At 38.3% G+C, this 20,952-nt stretch overlaps 4 protein-coding genes across 5 annotated transcripts; 3 read left to right on the top strand and 1 right to left on the bottom strand.

Annotated features, from left to right (window-relative positions):
• The first annotated feature begins 731 nt into the window (after positions 1–731).
• On the top strand, positions 732–2,328 carry LOC111907486 (uncharacterized). The gene is made up of 2 exons (XM_052767438.1): positions 732–1,183; positions 1,293–2,328. The coding sequence occupies exons 1-2, from the start codon at positions 1,120–1,122 to the stop codon at positions 2,117–2,119; spliced, it is 891 nt and encodes a 296-aa protein (XP_052623398.1). The 5' UTR covers positions 732–1,119; the 3' UTR covers positions 2,120–2,328.
• On the top strand, positions 2,140–8,052 carry LOC128128890 (protein FAR1-RELATED SEQUENCE 8-like). Its single transcript, XM_052767648.1, has 4 exons — positions 2,140–3,492; positions 3,579–3,852; positions 3,915–4,292; positions 7,979–8,052. Exons 1-4 carry the CDS (start codon positions 2,140–2,142, stop codon positions 8,050–8,052), a joined length of 2,079 nt encoding a protein of 692 aa, XP_052623608.1.
• Positions 8,053–8,659: 607 nt separating this feature from the next.
• On the top strand, positions 8,660–11,544 carry LOC111907483 (pre-mRNA-splicing factor ATP-dependent RNA helicase DEAH1). 2 transcript variants are annotated; one of them, XM_023903274.3, is made up of 2 exons: positions 8,660–11,282; positions 11,354–11,496. In XM_023903274.3, the coding sequence occupies exons 1-2, from the start codon at positions 8,789–8,791 to the stop codon at positions 11,362–11,364; spliced, it is 2,505 nt and encodes an 834-aa protein (XP_023759042.1). In that variant the 5' UTR covers positions 8,660–8,788; the 3' UTR covers positions 11,365–11,496. The 2 variants fall into 2 exon arrangements, with proteins under 2 accessions (XP_023759042.1, XP_023759041.1); XM_023903273.3 differs by having other exon boundaries at positions 8,661–11,282; positions 11,378–11,544.
• A 2,490-nt stretch (positions 11,545–14,034) lies between these two features.
• Positions 14,035–19,131, bottom strand: LOC111907484 (uncharacterized). The gene is made up of 12 exons (XM_023903279.3): positions 18,974–19,131; positions 18,749–18,838; positions 17,583–17,705; positions 17,317–17,484; positions 17,142–17,231; positions 16,833–17,011; positions 16,692–16,748; positions 15,833–16,609; positions 15,524–15,730; positions 15,316–15,402; positions 14,892–14,960; positions 14,035–14,809 (listed from the first exon to the last, which is right to left on the bottom strand). The coding sequence occupies exons 1-12, from the start codon at positions 18,992–18,994 to the stop codon at positions 14,281–14,283; spliced, it is 2,397 nt and encodes a 798-aa protein (XP_023759047.1). The 5' UTR covers positions 18,995–19,131; the 3' UTR covers positions 14,035–14,280.
• Positions 19,132–20,952: the final 1,821 nt, after the last annotated feature.

Here is a 20,952-nt window from a genome sequence, read left to right as displayed (position 1 = left end):
TTCAACCAACTTTTAGACTTTATCTTTTCCAAAAAGTTAAAAATGAGATAAAAGATGTTTGGGAAAGGGAAAAAATATTTTAAAACCAACTTTTCAGAAAGAAGAAAAAGGAGCATTTGGAAAAGTCACGTATCCGTGACTTTTTGGAACTTTTGAAGCCCTTGACACTTAAATTACTCATATACCCCCAACTACCACTACCCTAATCAATAAGCCCTTAGAACTTTTAGTTATTTTACATGTAAAAGTTAAACAAAACATCTTTTAAAAACAACTTTTGACTTTTGTTTCTCAAAAGCTAATCCAAACACATTTTTAAAAACATCTTTTGTAAAAAGTCCTTTTACAAAAAGTCATTTTGCAAAAAGGACTTTTAGAGGTAAAAAGATATCCCAAACACCCCCTTAATGCTCTCAGCATTTAACAAGTGTTGTAATTTTAAGAGATAAGAATATTTATAAGAATAGAAGGCAATTTAATTTCTCTATATTATATTTTTTATATTAAAAGAAAAACCAGAAAACCAAGTTACCTTTACGAGCGACCAACCAGAAATTTCAAATCCAATAAGAGTAAATTACACGAATGGTCCTTATGATTTAGGGTAATTTGCGCGTTTGATCCCTAACTTGTTTTTTTAACTCGGAAGGTCCCTACTGTTTGTTTTTGTTAGGTACTTGGTCCCTGTTTTACTTAAAAAGACTATTTTGTCTTTGATTTTTTTAATTTAGACAAAATTGCAAAAATGGTCCCTGTGGTATGCAAAATTTTGGGGTTTTAGTCCAAACCACGAGTTTTTTGGAACCATAGTCCTTTTGGAGTGGTTTCTATGTGGTTTTGGTCCCTGGACTTAACTCCCGTTAAGTTGGAACTGTTAAGCCCCCTCACGTGCCTCACACGTGAGGGTAATTTCGTCATTTCATATGTCAGGGACCATTTTTGCATAAACGTTTTTTTGGATTAATTGACATTTACCCCTCATTTACTTTCCCCAACACTCGTCAACTCCCCAACTCCCTCCTTCTTGCTTCTGCTCCATTGAACCTGTAAAAAACCCTCGTTGCTTATCCAAACAAGATAATCGACACTACACATATAAGGGCATACGTTTAATACGAAATGGTGTTCGTAATGTGGCATATCAGACCAAAACACGAAGTTGTTGATGTATCAACTGTATATGGTAAGCTGCTCTGTTTTCTTTAACTTTTATACTTTGCATTTTCTTATTGATTTAGAACAAAAAAATGCAAAATTTTAACTTTGTTAATATGTACAATTTTGATTTTTAGCTGGTGCACCCACATGGTTTAGTATTAAGCTTCATCACGGTGGGAAATTTACTAAATTACCTGATATAAAGTACATTGGAGGTGAAGTGTGTTATGTTGATTATGTGGACATTGATGAGTTTTTTGTGCATGAACTTGATGCCATAATGCTTGACCTAGGTTACCCAGACCCACGGAATTCTGAATTCGCTGATGAATCCCCAGTTATATACTACCATTTTAGGATACCCAATGGTGACTTTCAATTTGGTCTTAGAGCTTTAGGGAATGATCAGGATGTGATCAACCTTTCTAAATACATTGCACATAACAAGCTGATTGAGGTGTACACAGAGCATGGAAAGACAAATTTATTGACTTACTTCATGTCACCAAATGCAAAGGGTAAAGTTGTCATTGAGGAATTACCAGAAAATGATGATCAAGGGGCTGAAGTTGAGGGTCAAGTTCATGCAGATTCTCCAATGAAAAATGTGAACCATGGTAATGGTGAGCCTATTGGTGAGTTCATGTCTCTGATTCTTTTTGGGAGTAAGAATGATAGTTTCTCACCAGAGTATAAAAGGGGTAGGGTTGGGAATTCCAAAATAGGTGAAAGTTCTTGTAGCAAGAGGCTTAATTTAGATTATATTGATGAGGTTGTTCACATTTCAAAGGAAAAGAATGATGATCAAGATGGTTCAACTAATGTTCAGGAAGCAGCAACTTGTGTTCATATTGATGAGATGGATGGTGTTAGGGAGGATGCAAATGTTGTTCAAGAGGCATCAACTGTTGATGAAGAAGGCTACAACACCCCCATGTTAATAATGCTGATGAACAATTGAATGAGTTATTTGATAACCTTATGGAAAATTTGATTGGGAGTGATGATGATAATGCAGAGTATGAAGGGGATGGAGAATCTGAAGAGGGTAATCAAGAGTATGAAGAGGATGATGAATCTCAAGAAAGTGATCCAAATTTTGAAGAGTATGATGAATCTGAAAATAGTGATCCAGAGTATGAAGAAGATGAGAAACAAATAGAAGATGAAGATCATATGGATGACATAATGGATGTTGACAACAATATACAAGATGTGGATGTGGACATGGGAGACTTCACTCTCAATGTTGAAAGTGATGTGGAAGGTTCTTGTATAAATGTTGTTCATGGGCATGAACCTGAAGATATGGAAGTGATTAACAATGAGGAATTTGAATCTTTGGATGAAGGATCCGACCAAGACAGACAGAGAAGAGCTCTTATCAAGAATTTGAGAAAAGAAAAAAGGTGCAGTCTTGGGGCAGTACATAAACAATCTTTTTCAGTTGGAGATAAATTTAATAGTAAAAAAGAATTAAAGGAGGCAATTGATCTGCATGCACTAGAATCAAGAAGGAATCTTTTCTTTAAAAAAAATGACAATGTAAGGCTTAGGGAACAGTGTAGAGGTGTTGTACCTGTCACCAATAAAGGCCAAGTGGGTAGTCAAGCTACCACTTCAAAAAGAAAGGGTAAAGAATTAAAGACACAAAAAGTAACATGTGGTTGGTACATTCATGCATCTAGGTCAAATCCTGAATCCGACTGGTTTATAAGGACCTTAAACCAAACTCACACATGTTTGCAAACAAGGAAACCCAGGGCTTGTACTGCTTCTTTAATCAACAAGAAAATCTTTGATCAAGTTGAGGCGAATCCAGATATACCTTTGAGAGCCATACAAGATCACTTTCAAAAGACCTACCAAGTGGGTGTTAGTATGGACAAGGTGTTCAGGGCAAAGGATAAGGAAAGAAAGCATATAACTGGGGACTACACAAAGCAGTATGAACTGTTGAGGGACTATGTTCTCGAACTTCAAGCCACCAACCCAGACACCACGGTGAAAATAGATGTATGTTCTGAGCCTAACCCTGATTCCCTAACTAGGCGGTTTAGAAGAATTTATGTGTGCTTGGGTCCACTGAAAAAAGGGTTCAAGGCATGCCTTAGGGACTTGTTAGGTTTTGATGGTGCCTTCATGAAAGGACCATTCCCTGGGCAAGTCCTTTCAGCAGTTGGTCTTGATTCCAATAATGGAATTTACCCATTAGCATATGGGATTGTTGAGTCTGAAAACACAGAAAGCTGGAAATGGTTTTTAGATAACCTTGGGGATGACTTGGACCTTGGAAGAAACTCAAATTTTACTTTCATAAGTGACAGGCAAAAGGTAAAGTTGGAAGTAGTTTTTATACATTTGGTCATTTAAAGTGTGGTTGTAAGTTAATTCTAATGATTGACAATTAATTTTTGCAGGGTTTACATACTGCAGTTGAGCAAATTTTTCCCAATGCTGAGCATAGATATTGTATCAGACATATTCATGACAATATGAGGAAAAGATGGAGGCAAACAGAGTACAGGGACCACTTATGGAGGTGTGCATCAGCTACCACCATTCCTGAGTTTGAACATTTGATGAAGGAGTTTAGTCAGTATGATAAGGAGGCATGTGAATGGTTGAAGCAAATTCCTCCTAAACATTGGGCAAGGAGTCATTTTCCAATTTGGTCCTTATGTCTTTCACTTAGTGAACTGTTTTACATGTATGTGAATTGTATTAAATGTTTTTTAATGGTAATTTACACACAGGAAGAGCAGTTTCTAATGTGTTGATATCAAACATGTGTGAAGTGTTTAATGGGAAAATAAAGAAAGGAAGAGATAAATCTGTCATTGGATGTTTAGAATTCATAAGGGAGTATCTAATGAAGAGGATATGCAATGTCATGAAGGAAATGAAAAAGGCTAAAGGTCCACTAACACCCACAGCAACAGACATCCTAGCTGCAAGAAAAACAGTTGCTTCACAATACATTGCTAGGTGGAATGGGGGAGACAAGTATCAAGTCACAGGAGCTTTGCAGGATCAACATGTGGTTGATGTTAGGAACAAAACATGCACTTGCAGAAAATGGGAATTAATTGGAATTCCATGCAGAAATGCAATTGCAACTCTAAATGAGATGAGTAATGTAACGCCCGTAGATCCGGGCTAGTCAATTTAGAGGCAATAAGGGTCGAAAACGACTTTTCGACAAAAGATTATTTAGAATAAATAATCTTAACCAAGTTGTAGTATATGTCACGAGGTTTCCGTACATATAAAGAACGCCGAAATCTGAGTTATAACGAAGAAGTTATGGCCCGTCGAAGTTTTACAACAAAACCGACACGACACCGGGAAGCGTAAATAGTGAATTTACGATAGAGCGAGATTTAGCCTTAGCAATCTAAACAAAATTTGTAGAATATGTTAAACTAAGAGCGTCGGTAAAAAGAACGCCCAAATCTGACTTCGTATGACGAAGTTATGATTTTTCTAAGATTCGGCTTAGCAGTGCACGGCCCGAAACTCGAATTTTAGTTCGAGCGGTTTTTGGCTTACGCGACCTAAATGAGAGTTGAAAATCTCATTAATAGGAACTCAACGGTAAAAAGATGGACGAAAACGGAGTTCGTATGAAGGAGTTACGAATTCTTCGCGGTCATTTAACAGTCTAAACGCCTCCTACAGTTAAATTTGAGATCGGTCGAGAATTAGCCGACGGAGTCTAAATGAAAGTTGTAGATCTTGATTTTACCTACGCGTGGATATAAAGAACGTCAAAAACGGAGCTCGTATGCGAAAGTTATGATTTTTCTAAGTTCGGAGGCTGATACGCGATAGGGGGTGACGTGGCACCACCAGAATTGGACACGTGGCACCACCAGAAGGCCACCACATGGACCAACTCGGCGAGTCATGACTCAGACTCGACGAGTCCATCAGATTTTGCACTATAAATAGAGGTGCCGGGTCTAGCCTTCTCTTCACACCTCCCAAACTCACTTTCTCTCTCTAGTTTCTCTCTCTAAGCCTCCTTAAGCCCCCTAAAGCCTAGGTAAACCCCCTAGCACCCGAAGGAAGCCTCGAGGCTCCCGGAGTTCCGAGAAAAGAGCCTTTCGGCTCGGGAACGCTGCTCCAATTAAGTTCCGGTTTTCGATAAAATTCGTTGTAAGTGTGCTACGCTTACGCAATTTTTAATATAGCTTTCAAATAATTATAGGAATGTTATTAGGTCCTTAAAATAATTATTTGGGCTATTATTATGAGTTATATTGAGCGTTATTAACGCTTAATAATAGTCAGACTAATTAATTTGTCGCGGTTATCGTTAAACTAAACCCTAGTGGTATCGATACTAGGTTTTATCGAAGGAATATCGTTTTGAGAGTATCGAAGCGTTGTCCGAGTGCTGAGTCACCACCTACTCAGGTGAGTGCATGGTCCCTTTCATCTTACACATAGATATGAAGTATTTTAATATAAATTACGTGCTATGTGTGCATATTGTTTGAATACTTGTTGTCTATGCTGGATGAATGATTTATACATGTTTTAAATGATTTAAACTGTATATTTATTTTATATCTACAAATATGTTGGGATAAAACATGGGTAGATGAAGTAGTTCGTGAGTGATGAAATAAAATAATGAGAGATAGGTGATGATAGGAAGGTGATGATAGATAGGTGATTATGAATCGGTGATGTAGGATACTACAACCTTGTCCGACAATTTGGAGATGTAGTCATCTACCAGAGTATAGATGGCGACCACAGACTATTATAGACAACCCCGCGGAAACACCAGCAGGCTAGCAACCTGTAGGTGTTGAATTACGAGTTCAGGTGATGTTGTGACTACGTATTCATGCGATGATAGTCTAACCCTTATTATGAAGTACGAGTCCAGGCGATGTTGTGGCTACGTATTCATGCGATGATAGACTAACCCTTATCATGATTTACAAGTCCAGGTGATGTTGTGACTACGTAATCATGCGATGATACCCTAACACTTGCTAGACACATATTGAGGGAGTAATCCCCGGATTAGTATTGTCTATGCAATGTAGGCGATGATCCTTAGATAAAGTTCGTAGGAACAATCATATAAGGAAATACGATGTAAGGAGATGAGAAGTAAATATGATATAGGAGATGACCCTTGAGATAATATCTTTAGGGAAGACTAAAAGAAGATAATGGGGATGGGTAATTGGGTTGATTGTTTGATTGTTTGAACATAATAATTATATTATTGTGGGTTGAAAACCCTATGTACTCACCAGGTTTCCCAACCTGACCCACTCAGTTTATGTATATCACAGGTGACGAAGTGAAGTGACATTACACTGAGAGATTTAAAAGAGATGTAGATCACTAGTGTAAATAATTGTAGGTTCTGTTTATGCTTATGTTTCTGTATTAACAATGACATCCCAAACGTTTTAAAATGAAATAAATACGTTTCTTCAAAAATGTTTTAATAACGTATTTATCGTGTTTTTCTGGGAACAAATTCCGCAACATTTTTATAAAATGAAGTACTCTGATTTTTAAAGCATAAACAAAATCGGTCTTTTCTGAACGTGAAAATGGGGATGTTACAAGTAAAGACCCAGAGGCTGAGCTTGACATTTACAAATGGGTTCACAAGGTGTATTTTCTAGAGAAGGCTTATTCTTTTAAGGTGGAGCCAATTAAGGGTAGATCCATGTGGCCCAAAAGTGAATGTCCCACAAAGCTAATTTCTCCTCCACATCGCACTCAGGTGGGAAGGCCTAAGAAAAAGAGAAGATAAAGTGAGGGTGAAAGGTTAAGCAAAAAGCAGAAGGCAAGTCAAGGTGATGGAGTGAATGCTGCACAAGAAGGAGGTTCCCAAAAACCAACAAATGATGGAGTGCAGAAGCTATCAAGGAAGCATATCAGTGTTACTTGTAGCAAATGCAAGAACAAGGGACACAACTCTAGGACCTGTAAAGGGCAAGGTGGGAATCAATCCAAGAAGTAATGTGTCATGCATGCATGGAGTTTTTTGTGATTTTGGTTGGTTATGAAAACTTGGTTGTTATGTTTACAATATTTTGTTGAAATTTTTTGGTTGGTTGTTATGAAAACTTGGTTGTTATCTCAGGTATGGTAATGTGTCCCTTTTGGTAATGTTTAGAATCTTTGGTTGTTATGTTTAGAAACTTTGGTTGTTATATTACAAATCTTAATGAAATGTGCATTTTGGTTATGTGCAATTTGTTCTAATATATATATTTTGGTAACACATTCATACCATTTCTATTCATATGTTAATTCTTATACATTCATACCATTTTGGTAAAACATTCATTAATTGTACATATATCATTATCATCATAAGTCACTACAAACTTGATCACATAAAATTACAACAAAATGACCAAAACACCCTTCAGAGTATACCCCTACACAAACCAAATATAAAAGAATACAATCACAAAGAAAAACCAACTTCCAAACATGTACATTTTCAACTTCAAATTATCATCCTTCAATGCTCTGACATTTGCCACCAAAATGTTGTTCATGCATATCAGTCCATTGCATTGATCCTGTAGCATGTTCATACCTCTAACCAACTCATTGCACCGTTCCTACACTGAATTCAAATTTCTTAGCAGACCAGGTATGATGGCTTTAGACCTAGCACACATTGGGGGATCAAGCCACCCAATAAACCCACAAACGGAATCATTCATAGGGCATGCAAAAAATCTCCTTCATGGATTCAGAGGGGTCCAAGACGTTTTCACCACAGCAACTTTTCCACAAAAACATAACACCATTTTTGTTGTAGCAGAGCTCAAGAAGAAGAAGGGTAGAAGAAAAGAGACGTTGGGGAAGAAGATCGCAGGAAGTGGGGGTATTTAAAAGGAATTAATCCAAAAAAACGTTTATGCAAAAATGGTCCTTGATATATGAAATGACGAAATTACCCTCACGTGTGAGGCACGTGAGGGGGCTTAACAGTTCCAACTTAATGGGAGTTAAGTCCAGGGACCAAAACCACATAGAAACCACTCCAAAAGGACTATGGTTCCAAAAAACTCGTGGTTTGGACTAAAACCCCAAAATTTTGCATACCACATGGACCATTTTTGCAATTTTGTCTTTAATTTATTTAAATAAACACTCCCCAACCACACCCCTTTCACCTTACCTTATCTACCCCACCATTTTTTCTTATTTAAATAATAGTTTTTTTAGGTAAAGAAGGGACCAAACGCGTAACAAAAATAAACAATAGGAACTAAACACGTAACAAAAACAAACAGTAAGGACCTTCTAAGTTAAAAAAAATAAGCTAAGAACCAAACGCGTAAATTACCCCAAACCATAGGGACCAGTCATGTAATTTACTCATCCAATAACCCTAATTTAACATGTTTTAGAAGCCTGAAAAGGTGGCTTTGTTTGACCAGTTACTTGTTCAACACGGAACTTGTCCAATACGTTTAACTTGAACACTTGGGGAGTTGGGGTTTAAAAAGACTGATCCCCCTTTTGGGATATTCACAACCCACGCTGATTCAGTCCATATTATTCCCTAATTAGTTTAGTTAATAAAGATTCATCATCTTATGGTATATTTAGTAATCGTAAAGATATGGGTGTGCCATCTTCAAACGAAACACGTGTATTTGCTGAAGAAATTTTCCAGAAAGTTGAACACAAGAGTTCTGGATCAAATCTTTATCGACAACAAGAAGAGGCTGCACCAATGCTAACCAGGAAGCAGAGGATCACTTGCACGCTATTGGAGGCAGATGACGATGATGCCAAAGATGTGCCTGGTGGCTCTGTTTCTGTTGTCGATAAAGATGTGAAACGATTTAGGAAGAGGAGCCAAAACCAAGATGATGATGATGATGATGATGATGATGAGGGAGCTGGAATTTTGAAACAAGAAAGAAGGGTCAAACAAAAATCTTCTCATGAAAAATCAGATTATTCTGAATCTGAAGAAGAAAGATTACGTGACCAAATAGAACGAGAAGATTTGGAGCGTCGTTTAAGGGAAAAAGATGCATCAAGGATAAGAAAGCTGACTGAACAGAAGTTGTCTAAGAGGGATGAAAAAGAAGCAATCAGGAGAGCCAATGCCTTGAAAGATGATGACATTCGAGCTTTAAGAAAAGTTTCGAGGCAAGAATATCTCAAGAAAAGGGAGCAGAAGAAAATGGAGGAAATCAAAGATGATATAGAAGATGAAGAGTATCTATTTGAGGGCTTCAAGTTAACTGAAGCCAAACAACGTGAACTAAGATACAAGAAACAAGTATATGAGCTAGTCAAGAAGCGGTCACAAGTGGATGATAATGTCAATGAGTATCATATGCCTGATGCATATGATGAAGAAGGCGGAGTCAATCAAGAGAAAAGATTTGCTGTAGCTTTGGAGCGATACATAGATTCAAAAGATGGAGATAAGATGAATCTGTTTGCCGAACAAGAAGCATGGGAGGATCATCAGATTAACAAAGCAACGCTAAAATTTGGATCAAAAAACAAAAGGCAATCTGACGATTATAACTTTGTGTTTGAGGACCAGATTGAGTTCATACAGGAACAAGTCATGGGTGGTGTCAATGTTGATGAAGAGGAAGAGGAAGAACATGAAAGAATCATAGCAAAATCAGCACGCGAGAAGCTTCTTGCAGACAGAAAAACTTTACCTGTGTATCCGTATCGAGAGTCTTTGCTAAAAGCTGTTGAAGATCATCAGGTTCTTATAATTGTTGGTGAAACTGGTTCAGGGAAGACGACTCAAATACCACAATATCTCCATGAGGCTGGATACACAAAACGTGGGATGATCGGATGCACACAGCCAAGAAGAGTTGCTGCCATGAGTGTTGCTGCAAGAGTTTCTCAAGAAATGAATGTCAAACTTGGTCATGAGGTTGGGTATGCAATACGCTTTGAAGACTGTACTTGTGAGAAAACAGTGATCAAATATTTGACTGATGGAATGTTGCTTCGTGAATTTCTAGGTGAACCTGATCTTAAAAGTTACAGTGTGGTGATGGTGGATGAAGCTCATGAAAGAACACTATCAACTGATCTCTTGTTTGGTTTACTTAAGCAGATCGCACGCTTCCGCCCTGATATCAAGTTGCTGATCTCAAGTGCCACTCTCGATGCAGAAAAGTTCAGCGACTATTTTGATTGTGCCCCAATTTTTAGAATTCCAGGAAGGCGATTTCCTGTTGAGATTAACTACACGAAAGTACCAGAGGCCGATTACCTTGATGCAGCAATTGCCACAGCTCTTCAAATCCATGTCAATGAACCCCCTGGAGATGGCGACATTTTGGTCTTTCTCACGGGTCAAGAGGAAATCGAAACAGCCCAAGAGATCCTCAAACAGAGAACACATTGTTTGGGTAGTAAAATACCCGAATTAGTAATATGCCCGATTTATGCAAATCTCCCAACCGAGCTTCAAGCAAAAGTATTCGAACCAACTCCTCAAGGGGCACGAAAAGTGGTTCTTGCCACCAACATTGCAGAAACATCATTAACAATCGATGGAATCAAATACGTTATCGACCCAGGATTCGTGAAAATGAATTTTTACGACCCGCGAACCGGAATGGAATCGTTAAAGATTATCCCAATTTCAAAAGCATCAGCAAATCAACGGGCGGGTCGATCGGGTAGAACGGGTCCCGGGAAGTGCTTCAGGTTGTACACGGCTTACACTTACTATAACGAATTGGATGACAATTCAGTCCCGGAGATCCAAAGGACAAATCTGGCAAATGTGGTTTTGAGCTTAACAAGTCTTGGAATCGATGATTTGTTGAAATTTGATTTTATGGATCCACCACCATCTGAGGCGGTGCTTAAAGCTTTGGAGCTGCTGTTTGCGTTGGGTGCACTTAATAAATATGGGGAGTTGACAAAAGTTGGGAGGAAAATGGCGGAATTCCCACTTGACCCGATGCTGTCGAAGATGATTGTCGCATCTGATAAATATAAATGCTCAGATGAGATAATTACGATTGCTGCAATGTTGTCGATTGAAAACTCAGTGTTTTATCGGCCAAAGAATAAACAAGTCCATGCTGATAATGCTCGCTTGAATTTTTATACAGGTAATGTTGGTGATCATGTCGCACTTCTTAATGTTTATAATTTGTGGAAGGAAACTAACTTTTCTGCTCAGTGGTGCTATGATAACTACATCCAGTTGAGGAGTATGAAACGAGGACGTGACATAAGAGATCAACTGAAGGGGATTATGGAAAGGGTTGAGATCGAATTGGTGTCAAACTCAGGGGACTTGGATGCAATTTACAAGTGCATAACATCAGGATACTTCTCACACTCAGCAAAGTTGCAAACGAATGGATGTTATACAAGTGTTAAACATCGGCAGACTGTTTATATCCACCCAAGCTCTGGTTTATGTGAGGCGCTTCCAAGGTGGGTGGTATATCATGAACTGGTGCTGACAACTAAGGAGTATGTACGACAGGTCAGCGAGATAAAACCTGAGTGGCTTGTGGAGATAGCACCTCATTATTATGAACTGAAGGATGTTGAAGATTTGGGTTCAAAGAAATTGCCTCGTGGGAAAGGGCGTGCATCTAAACTCTAAAGACACTTTTTAAATGGCATGACTAAACAAAGTGAATAATGGTCTTGTTTTTCTGTTTTGCAGATGGAGAGGATCCTGGACGTTGAATGTTGCGATTTGTTGTTGGCACAATTGAAGCTTTCCAGCAATTTGCTGGTTGATTTCCTACTGCAGTGTGTAAATTTTTAGTCAGAATATGAGAGTAGTAACACTTGAGAAAAACAGATCGTTGTAATAATCAAGTTTAGTTTGTTAAATTCTTTTGGTTGCATTTGTGTCACAGATAATTTTTCTTAACTAAAAGTTTATATATTTTTGTGGTGGTAGATTTTTCAATTATCGAAAAAATATATATATATTAACAATTGTTATTTTATTGAAATTGCGACTTTAGTGATATACAAAATTTACCAACATATTAAAAACACCTTTTTATAGAACAGAATAACAGATGTTAGTTTTTTATGTCATGAACTTAAATCAGCAATGTGACACATTTATGGTAATGTATGTGAGACACACATTATTCTTAAAAACTGAATAGGCGCTTATCAACTTTACATCCTGTGATTGTTCTCCTTTTGAATGATCACCACCATTTGCTTATACCTCTTTACCAATAGATTTATAGATAGTTTCTGTGCTTTCCAATTTCGTCACACAACCATGCTTATTCTCCACTATGGGATGATGTTTGATCGTGTTCAACTTCTTTTGCATTAATGAAGACTGCATCAATCGAGATTGTGTTTCCATTGACGTTTCAGAATATAAATTTGGTGAGTTATCATGCAAGGTGTCAAACGACCAAACACAAAAATATATAAACTTTAAGATTTTCAAGACATCTTACTGGTTGGGAGCTTCTACAATTCTTGTCTCTTGATACCATTAAAGCCATGATAATGTCTTTTATTAACAATATATTTTAGAACTTGGCTTTATGTAATGAAAACAAATCTAGATTGAGTATGATTCTTCTAGATTGAGTATGATTCTTCTCCAATTTCGTCAAATGAATCCTCACAATTTAAGGAGTGCATTAAACATATGTTATCAAAATTGGAGCGAATACCTTTAATAAACTTATGTCACTACAAGGGTACCCATTCACATATTATCATGTATTTGAATCCCACAAGAAAATAGGAGACTTTTCCCCATTTTCATCAAAATAGGATTTCTCAATGTGAAACTTGTCATTCTCTAGGAGTAACATGTGCACGGTTATTTGAGAAAAAAGTTGGAAATTTCAATTGGTTTTTCAAGGTCCTCCCCCGATTGATGTTCTACTCAAACATCTTCCCCCACTTAAACGATCGTTCCTTCCGATAAAAACTTTTGATTTGTTTCCTATGTTCACATCAACAAACGTATCAAGCCATTAACCTTGAACCAAGAGCCATAAAAACCATTTTTTTATATTGATCATGGTTGTAAATATCGCCAAGCGGTAGCTGGTTGACTAGGTCAGGAAATTAATCGTTTATTTTGCTAATTTTGACCATTTACGAGCGTCACGCCCAATTATTGGCTGGCTTTGACTGAGCCCGCCTGACACAACCAATTACCACTATTTGTAGACTCGCAGTCGGATGGAGACAATGGATGAAGACTGCCAAGGCATCCGGTCATCGATTAATCAGTCACCTAGACCATGTCATAAAACTATCCAAAATCGGCTTCCACCTAATCAAGCACAAACATCCTCCTCTCAAATTGACTCTACCTCCTAAAGACCACCACTACAACTCTACAAGTATACTCACCGAAAAAGACAATCTCAATCATCCGATAGCTCAGTCATTGATAAAGGTAGCAAAATGAATTCCTTACCATCATAATTTTAATTGTACTAAAAAACCAACCCAAAGAGGCACACAACACCTATTTTCAAACATACCACCCTTAAATAAAGTGTTCTCTATTGAATTCCAAAAAGTTATGCGATAAGCATAGTAGGCGATTTCTTTCCTACTCTAGCATTGAGCCGTTGTATTATATATAGTCATGTTCAATCTCTATTAATAAATAGGAAATTTCAAAACTATTTTGCTAGCTCAATACCTATCATTAAGAATGTGATTGAATATTACCATTTTCAACTTGTGGAGGTTTGATCCCCAAGAGCCCAAACCAAACAAATGTCATAAGTCTACACATCCAGATATGCATATTTTTAGGATAATCAACAAATAACATCATATCAAGTATTTAACTATTTCCACAGATGGATCTATATATCCACCAAACAAGCACAAGAAAACTAAGTCCCCAGCAAAAAGGAAAACATTTATTACCGGCAAACTTAGCAGAAGGGAAGTCAGCACGATGAATATCCTTGAATTCCGTTCAGCTGCCATCAGCAAAGACAGACAAAGTGTATTAAACAGTTATCAACAATACAATACACAACCAAAATGCAAATGTCATGTCATAGGGAGAAAGAAAACATAATAATATTTTAAAGTTTTTTTAAAAAGAAAAGGAAGCATTGAAAATCAACAACAAAACTAATGACCAATGCTGCCCTTTTTAGCTCTGAGAGATTCAAGAGCTTTTTCCCTCAACTCAATTTCAAGTTTCTTCTGATCAGCATCTTCCTCATTTTCATCTGAAGATGGAGAAACATTCCCGCTTGCTTTCCTGCCTTTCTGCTTTTCTGCCTTCCTGCGACGTCGTTCCTCACGTCGTTTGCGCCTTTCCTCTTTTTTCAATCGTTTCTCCTCTTTGCGTCGTTTTTTAGCTTCCTTTTTGTCTTCTGTGTGAGAGTCATCATGACTATGATGGCTATAATCATCATCATCATCATCTGATGTCACGTCTTTCTTTTTTGACCTTTTGCGTTTTCTCTTTCCACCATCACTTTCATCCGACCCACCAGAATCCAATGACCCACTTTTTTGCAACTTTGCTGCTGCTGCTTCCTTATTATCATCACCAGCTTTATACCCTTTTTCAGCTGCTAAAATGTCCTTACGGTTTCGTGGGGGATTCTCTGTAACTTCATCGGGGTATTTCCTCCTTACATCATCGTTCTTGCTAACAAATTACAAAATCACAAAAAGATTACAATCCCTTTAATGGTTTTTTTTATATTTATACTAGCTAGTTAAAGAAAAACCTCTTTCGGTGATGACTAGTTAACTTTTCAGGAGAATTTTTGTTCTTGGCATGTTTCTCTTCCTTCACTCTGCATAACAAATTACAAAGATACACAATTTAAATACATTATACATCCTTTCAAGTACACGCTGAAATGGAAACATATCAATATTAATGCTAACCAATGATATATAACACATTTGGCAAATAAGGAGATGAAGGCTTTTATACTACATGTCTAAACCTAGTGAAAAGTATCATGGAGGCTGAAAATAGCCATTAAAGAAGACATAATTTGGTGGTATGGGACCCACTCAACCTACAAATTTGTCTTCCCATGCAAATTCGACCAATCTAAATGCACCCACTGGAATGAGTTCACTCTTGAATATGTTAAAGTAATTAAACATTAGAATATAATATTTATTGAATAGAGAGCCAACCTGGAAAAGGTCCTTTCTTCAACCTCAACATTATCCATACAGTCCTTGGTATCCATAGTTTCTTTCTGTCTCCTTGGAAGTATAGGGCTGTGGTCAGACATGTTAAAGTAACAAATTAGATAATATAATGTTACACTATAATGGAACATATATATATATATATATATATATATATATATATATATATATATTTTATAGCTGGCAATACCTCCTCTCGACACTAGGACTTCTGGCAGCAGGTGGGGGAGATACAGAACCCATAGGAGAGCTATGTTGTGGTGAAGACAAAGCTGGCCCTCCATTATGAGAAGTTCTCCTGCCCTTTGAATCTCTTTCCAAAGACCTTCCTGCAACAGGAGGTGGAGCAGTCTCTTTTCGTGGAGCTTGACGATCAACAACACTTCTCTGAACACCTCTGCAAAATTGCTCCATGGGTTCAGAACCATGTAAACAAAATATGACAAGCAAGAGTAACAATCAAAGAAATGAAATATATCAATCTAGAAGTATCAAAAACCTGTGTCCATCTCTAGGAGATTGTACAGGTGATCTCTGTTGTTGGCGCCTTGGTGATCCCCTGAAACTTTTCAGGGGTGTAGCATGTCTAGGGGAAAGAGACATCTGCCTTGATGGAGAAGAAGACATACTCCGAGGACTTGGAGGGGATCTTTGACGGGTGGGAAAAGCTGGCCTACGCCTAGCTGGCGAAGGAGACCGATGACGTGGAATTGACGGTGCTCTCTGGTATCGCCGCCTTACAGGAGGAGATGGGGACCTCCGACGAACCGGTGAAGGAGACACTGACACCTGGCGTGGCGGAGGAGACGCAGAGGATTGTGACCCGTGACGGAAAGGAGATCTAGGCCTGCGTTGAAACGGAGACGGAGACCTTCGCCGGATCGGAGAACGCGACCTTCGCCTGACCGGAGAACGTGACCTGCGCCTGATCGGAGAACGTGACCTTCGCCGGAGTGGAGAGCGGGACCTTCGCCGGAGGGGAGAACGTGATCTTCGCCGGAGGAGAGAACGTGACCTCCGGCGGATGGGAGAGCGGGACCTTCGCCGGATGGGTGTGCGGGACCTACGCCTTATAGGTGACCGTGATCTGCGCCACATGGGAGACCGAGATCTGCGTCTCACAGGGGATCGCAGCCTTCGCCTTGCAGGTGAAGGTGAGCGTCCACGTGGACGTGGTGGAGGGGATGGGGAATGCAGACGTGAGTCAACTCGGCGCCTCCTTTCAGAAGAAACTGAACGCCTTGGAGGTTTAGGAGATGCTGACAGGCTTCTGGACCTGAGATATGTTATGTATTAAATGAAATATATATGAATATATAAAAATCATGGATTATATATAATTTTGGATGGATGCAGACCTTGAATGACTTCTGGAATTAGAGAATGACTTGCTAACTGATCTTGAACGTGTACCTCTGCAGAAGAAACACCAAATAAGCAGTTAGATACTAAAAAACAACTCAAGCAATGCAAGATATAGAAGTTTGGGTAATACATACCGAGGTGGTGAGAGAGAATGATGAGGTGAATGTGGAGAGCGGGTGATCCTGGGTGTTGCTTTTGAGCCATTATTCCTATCATCTGTCCCTTTGTCATCTACAGTTGACCATTTGCTAGAATCTTTAGTGCGACTCCTTGAGTGGGGCTCCAACGTAGCAGCAGCAGCAACCTCTCTGTCCTACAGTAGTTTGAGGAAAGGACATGAACCCAAATAATTGCAGAAGCAAGCTGAATGTCATGAGAAAACCATACGTCAAAACCAAAAACTTGACTCTACGCTAACTAACTTGCATGGAAAGAATTACTACCATCTTCACTCTTTCTTGTTCAGCCTCCCGCTCACGCCCTTCTTTCTCTTTTGTTCTCTTCAATTCTCTGGTTATACGATCCGTATCCTCCTATATATACATCATGCTATAGTTAGAGGACAGATGATATACAAAAAGAAACCATATCTTTACCAAAAAAAAAAAAAAAGGTTACCTGCTTCTTTCGAGTTTCTTCCTCCTTGGCATCCAAGAACTGTTGAGGGACACCACTGGCATTATTCTGGGCACTCAGAAGATGTGTCCAGAGCTCCTTCATAAATTTCCCTGTATTTTTCTCCATAAACCCAGTAAGTGAAATTTGAATCTCTTTGCCATTAACTACCTGTATACAACAAAACATGTAACAGATTGTCAGACTTCTTATAGCAGCACTAATTCTGAATACAAAGATATATGGTAAGCTGGTAGCATGTTTGTTACCTTCTCCTCTAAAAGTCCATAAATAAAGTTGATCAGAACTTCATCTTCAAATCCAAGAAGTTCAGTCACCCTGTGAGCTATCCATGGGCGCATGACATCCATCTTAACCTTTGTCATGTCCACCTGAAGACAAGATCAAACTATCATCAAAAACAATTCCACCACTAGAAAGCAAGATAACCATTGAAGAGTGTAATACAAAGTTATAATGCATTGAAATTTTATGCTTATCATGCTTGAATTCTACTGTCCCATGTTTGTAACCCTTATGTTTTTTATATATCCAATAAAATTACAACATCCTCATAGGAAAATTCCAAAGTCAGATTACGCATTTTCCAGAATTATCCCTACAAAATAAACTGATGTTTCTTGATTTCTGTCCACATAATTCCTTCTGTAGCGGTTCTAGAATGGTATTTTTAGTTTTTAGATAAATAGTCCAACATTTTCCAAACTATTCATGGACATGGCATTTAAAAATATTACATTTCTTTTTGCACATCATGTAGACCATCCAGCCCTAAACCTACTCCCTTCCTCACAATTTAAGTAGGGTGCTACTATTCGTACCCCTTCATTACTATATGTACTCCCTCATGATGGGACATATGTGCATGGGGGTCAACCACTCACATATCTCCAATCAGTGGATGCATCTAGTAATAGGGGTCCGAATAGAATCACCCTTTTAGATGTTGCCCTATGAGCTAGTTAACATATTAAACTTAGAAAGTTCTTGGCTTTACATCTAATGTCATATACTCATATCATCCATCACTGAAGATGCTCCTACCATTCCAGAAAAAAGAAAAACACACACAGAAAAAATAATAATAATAATAATAAATCCCACAAGCATTTTGACCCCTAAACATAAATCTATTGTTTTCAAAGCTAAAAAATTGATACTGATTTTAGCATAGATCTAAAATTAGCATTCCTCTATTGGTAAAAATTTAGCATAGTCGTCGTTTCTTTCTCGAAATCACTCACTAAAATTTGGAAATTTGAACCTTTTGTTTTACCTCGGAGGTCAAGATACAATAAATTGACTCTCGCGTACACTCAAGATAACTAACAATAATGATTCCCCGGTTACACAAGGCCCCCTTACGAACAGGAACAAGGTAATAAAAACACGGATGATGTATAGATAAACGAACCAGATTTTCCAATTCAGGTGGAAACTTCTGCGATTTAAGAAGCTTAGCATGCTTGTTTGAGAAACGAGTGTCTTGATCGGCCGTAGTACCCTGCCAGAAAACAAAATCAATCAGTAATTTCACAACTTGAGCCACGAAGATCTACTCGAATCATCTATATCAATAAGTAACTTGATCGAACGAGATATTCATAACGAAATTGGTGTTGTAAGTGAAAGAACTAACCCGGAAGAAACCGCCTGACATCTTCTAGGGTTTTGAAATAGATGAGCCGAATGACGATGAAGCTGTGGTGTACTTTCCTCGAGTGAGTAACGAAGAACTGAGAACTAGGGCTACGAGCGGGATCTTTTTTAGGACATTTGTGGAAGGTGAAGGTACAACCCGCTACTGCATACGGAATAAAAGTGGGTTTACAAAGTGCCCCTTTGAAGTTTGGAATAATTGCAAAAGTTGTCCCCCAAGTCTTCAAAATAGACTTCATCCCCCGTATATCATATTCGCTCTTTTGGATGATTTTTGTCATTTAAATTGGAGAAATAATTGTGCCTAAAAACAAGTTCCAATTTTTGTAGGTGCATGACAAAATTATTTTCTGAAAAAAATAGTTTTACACTTTTAAAAGTTTTGTTTCGTACATAGACGATAGTTCCATTCTAATGTTTTAAAGGATATGAAAAGGTCTATCCTAAGTTATTTTTGTACGCCCCACTATCTATGTAAATACAAAATATTTAATATATAATTTTAAGAAACCCATAAAAATATATAATGTATAAATCAAATACTATAATTTAGTCCAAGCACGAGCATCATTATTTTAGTTGGTTTGGTGATGTCTCATTAGTCATTATTTAAAGTTATTGACTAAGGCTAAGTCTCTAACTGATATACACACAACGAATAGGTTCGTTGTCCACAGTTGCAAGAACCATGAGCACGAACACAGCTCTAGGTGTCCATGGTTGGGCATGTTCGTGGTGGTGAGTGTTGGCTACAACGAAGAAGAAGAAGGAGGTGAGGGTGTTTGAATCGGAGCAACGACTAATTTTCTACTTTCATTTTTTACCTATAAATACTACTTCAAACAAAAATATTTTTCACACCATTCTTTTCTTACTCTATTTACATGTAACACCAGTTCCAGCAATACTTATTTTGAGACTTGGTCATTTTCAAATCTTTTAAATGTGGAATTTGGTGGTGCCCACGACGTGGTGGATGAAGCACCATGGCGTGGCAAGGATTCATGGAACACACATTCTTTTAATGCATCATGACGTGGCAAAGGCATGGCTACGACATGGTGGCGGCCATTATGCAAAACACTGATTTATGGGGTTAGTGCCCGTATTTAAGGGATATGATGGCTAGGGTTTTCACCCTCAACCTCCATCACTTCCTTTAGACATGGAACAAAACCTGACCTCCCTTAGTGGTATCTTGAAGCTTTTTAGTAGTATTTTTGTGGTTTTAAAGAAAGAATAGGGTGTTCTTAGTCCAAGATTTAGCAAGTAAACTCCTTGCCACCTTCTTACATGCATTTTGGACCTTTGTAAGTCCTCGAGATCATAACTTTTGTGTGTAACCTTTCTAGGCTTTTAAGCAGTTTTCTCCCATGTTCAAGATGGTTTGAGTGTATGGATTCTATAAAGTTGGCAGCTTTATGGAGCCTTGAGGTCCCTTTGTGGTATCATGTTCTAGATCTGGGGTTTTATAGAGTGTTGATTCCATACATGAGGTTCTAACCCCATTTCTACCGTTTTTGACCTAGCTTAAGTTCAAGACATACATTGAACATGCATGTCCCCAAAGACATACAATCACATATTGTCAGGCATATCTGGGTGCCCGACCTACCCTGTTGTGCATACCGGGGTGCTCAACCTACCCCACTGTCAGGCATACCGGGGTGCCCGACCTACCCCATGTCAGCATATTTGGGTGCCCGACCTACCCTTTCGGTATCTTTCAATCGGTAACCGGGAGCTTGTCTCCCCTTCGGTATCTTTCAAACGGTGACTATATCACCCCTTAACACTACCATATAAAAGAATAGCATAAACACATAAATCACATACTGCCTAGCATATCTGGGTGCTGGCCTAACCCTTCGGTCCTGTCGACCAGTAACTGGGGACTATTTCACCCCCTACTACTACCACATAATATCATATCACATATATCATAATCTGTCTAGCATA

This window comes from Lactuca sativa, chromosome 9, assembly GCF_002870075.4.
Source record: "Lactuca sativa cultivar Salinas chromosome 9, Lsat_Salinas_v11, whole genome shotgun sequence".
Lineage (NCBI taxonomy): Eukaryota > Viridiplantae > Streptophyta > Magnoliopsida > Asterales > Asteraceae > Lactuca > Lactuca sativa.
The sequence above is the reverse complement of the archived record's forward strand: the minus strand, read 5'-3'. Positions and strand labels throughout refer to the sequence as shown.

Coding starts and splice junctions, on each gene's coding strand:
- LOC111907486 (XM_052767438.1), top strand. CDS start 1,120: ATGGTGTTCGTAATGTGGCATATCAGACCAAAACACGAAGTTGTTGAT. Junction 1,184..1,292: donor TGATGTATCAACTGTATATG/GTAAGCTGCTCT, acceptor TTTGATTTTTAG/CTGGTGCACCCACATGGTTT.
- LOC128128890 (XM_052767648.1), top strand. CDS start 2,140: ATGGAAAATTTGATTGGGAGTGATGATGATAATGCAGAGTATGAAGGG. Junction 3,853..3,914: donor GTCCTTATGTCTTTCACTTA/GTGAACTGTTTT, acceptor ATTTACACACAG/GAAGAGCAGTTTCTAATGTG. Junction 4,293..7,978: donor TGCAACTCTAAATGAGATGA/GTAATGTAACGC, acceptor TTTTTGTTGTAG/CAGAGCTCAAGAAGAAGAAG.
- LOC111907483 (XM_023903273.3), top strand. CDS start 8,789: ATGGGTGTGCCATCTTCAAACGAAACACGTGTATTTGCTGAAGAAATT. Junction 11,283..11,377: donor TCGCTTGAATTTTTATACAG/GTAATGTTGGTG, acceptor AACTACATCCAG/TTGAGGAGTATGAAACGAGG.
- LOC111907484 (XM_023903279.3), bottom strand. CDS start 18,994: ATGTCAGGCGGTTTCTTCCGG. Junction 17,012..17,141: donor AACAAGAAAGAGTGAAGATG/GTAGTAATTCTT, acceptor AAACTACTGTAG/GACAGAGAGGTTGCTGCTGC. Junction 15,403..15,523: donor AGTCCTAGTGTCGAGAGGAG/GTATTGCCAGCT, acceptor GTCTGACCACAG/CCCTATACTTCCAAGGAGAC.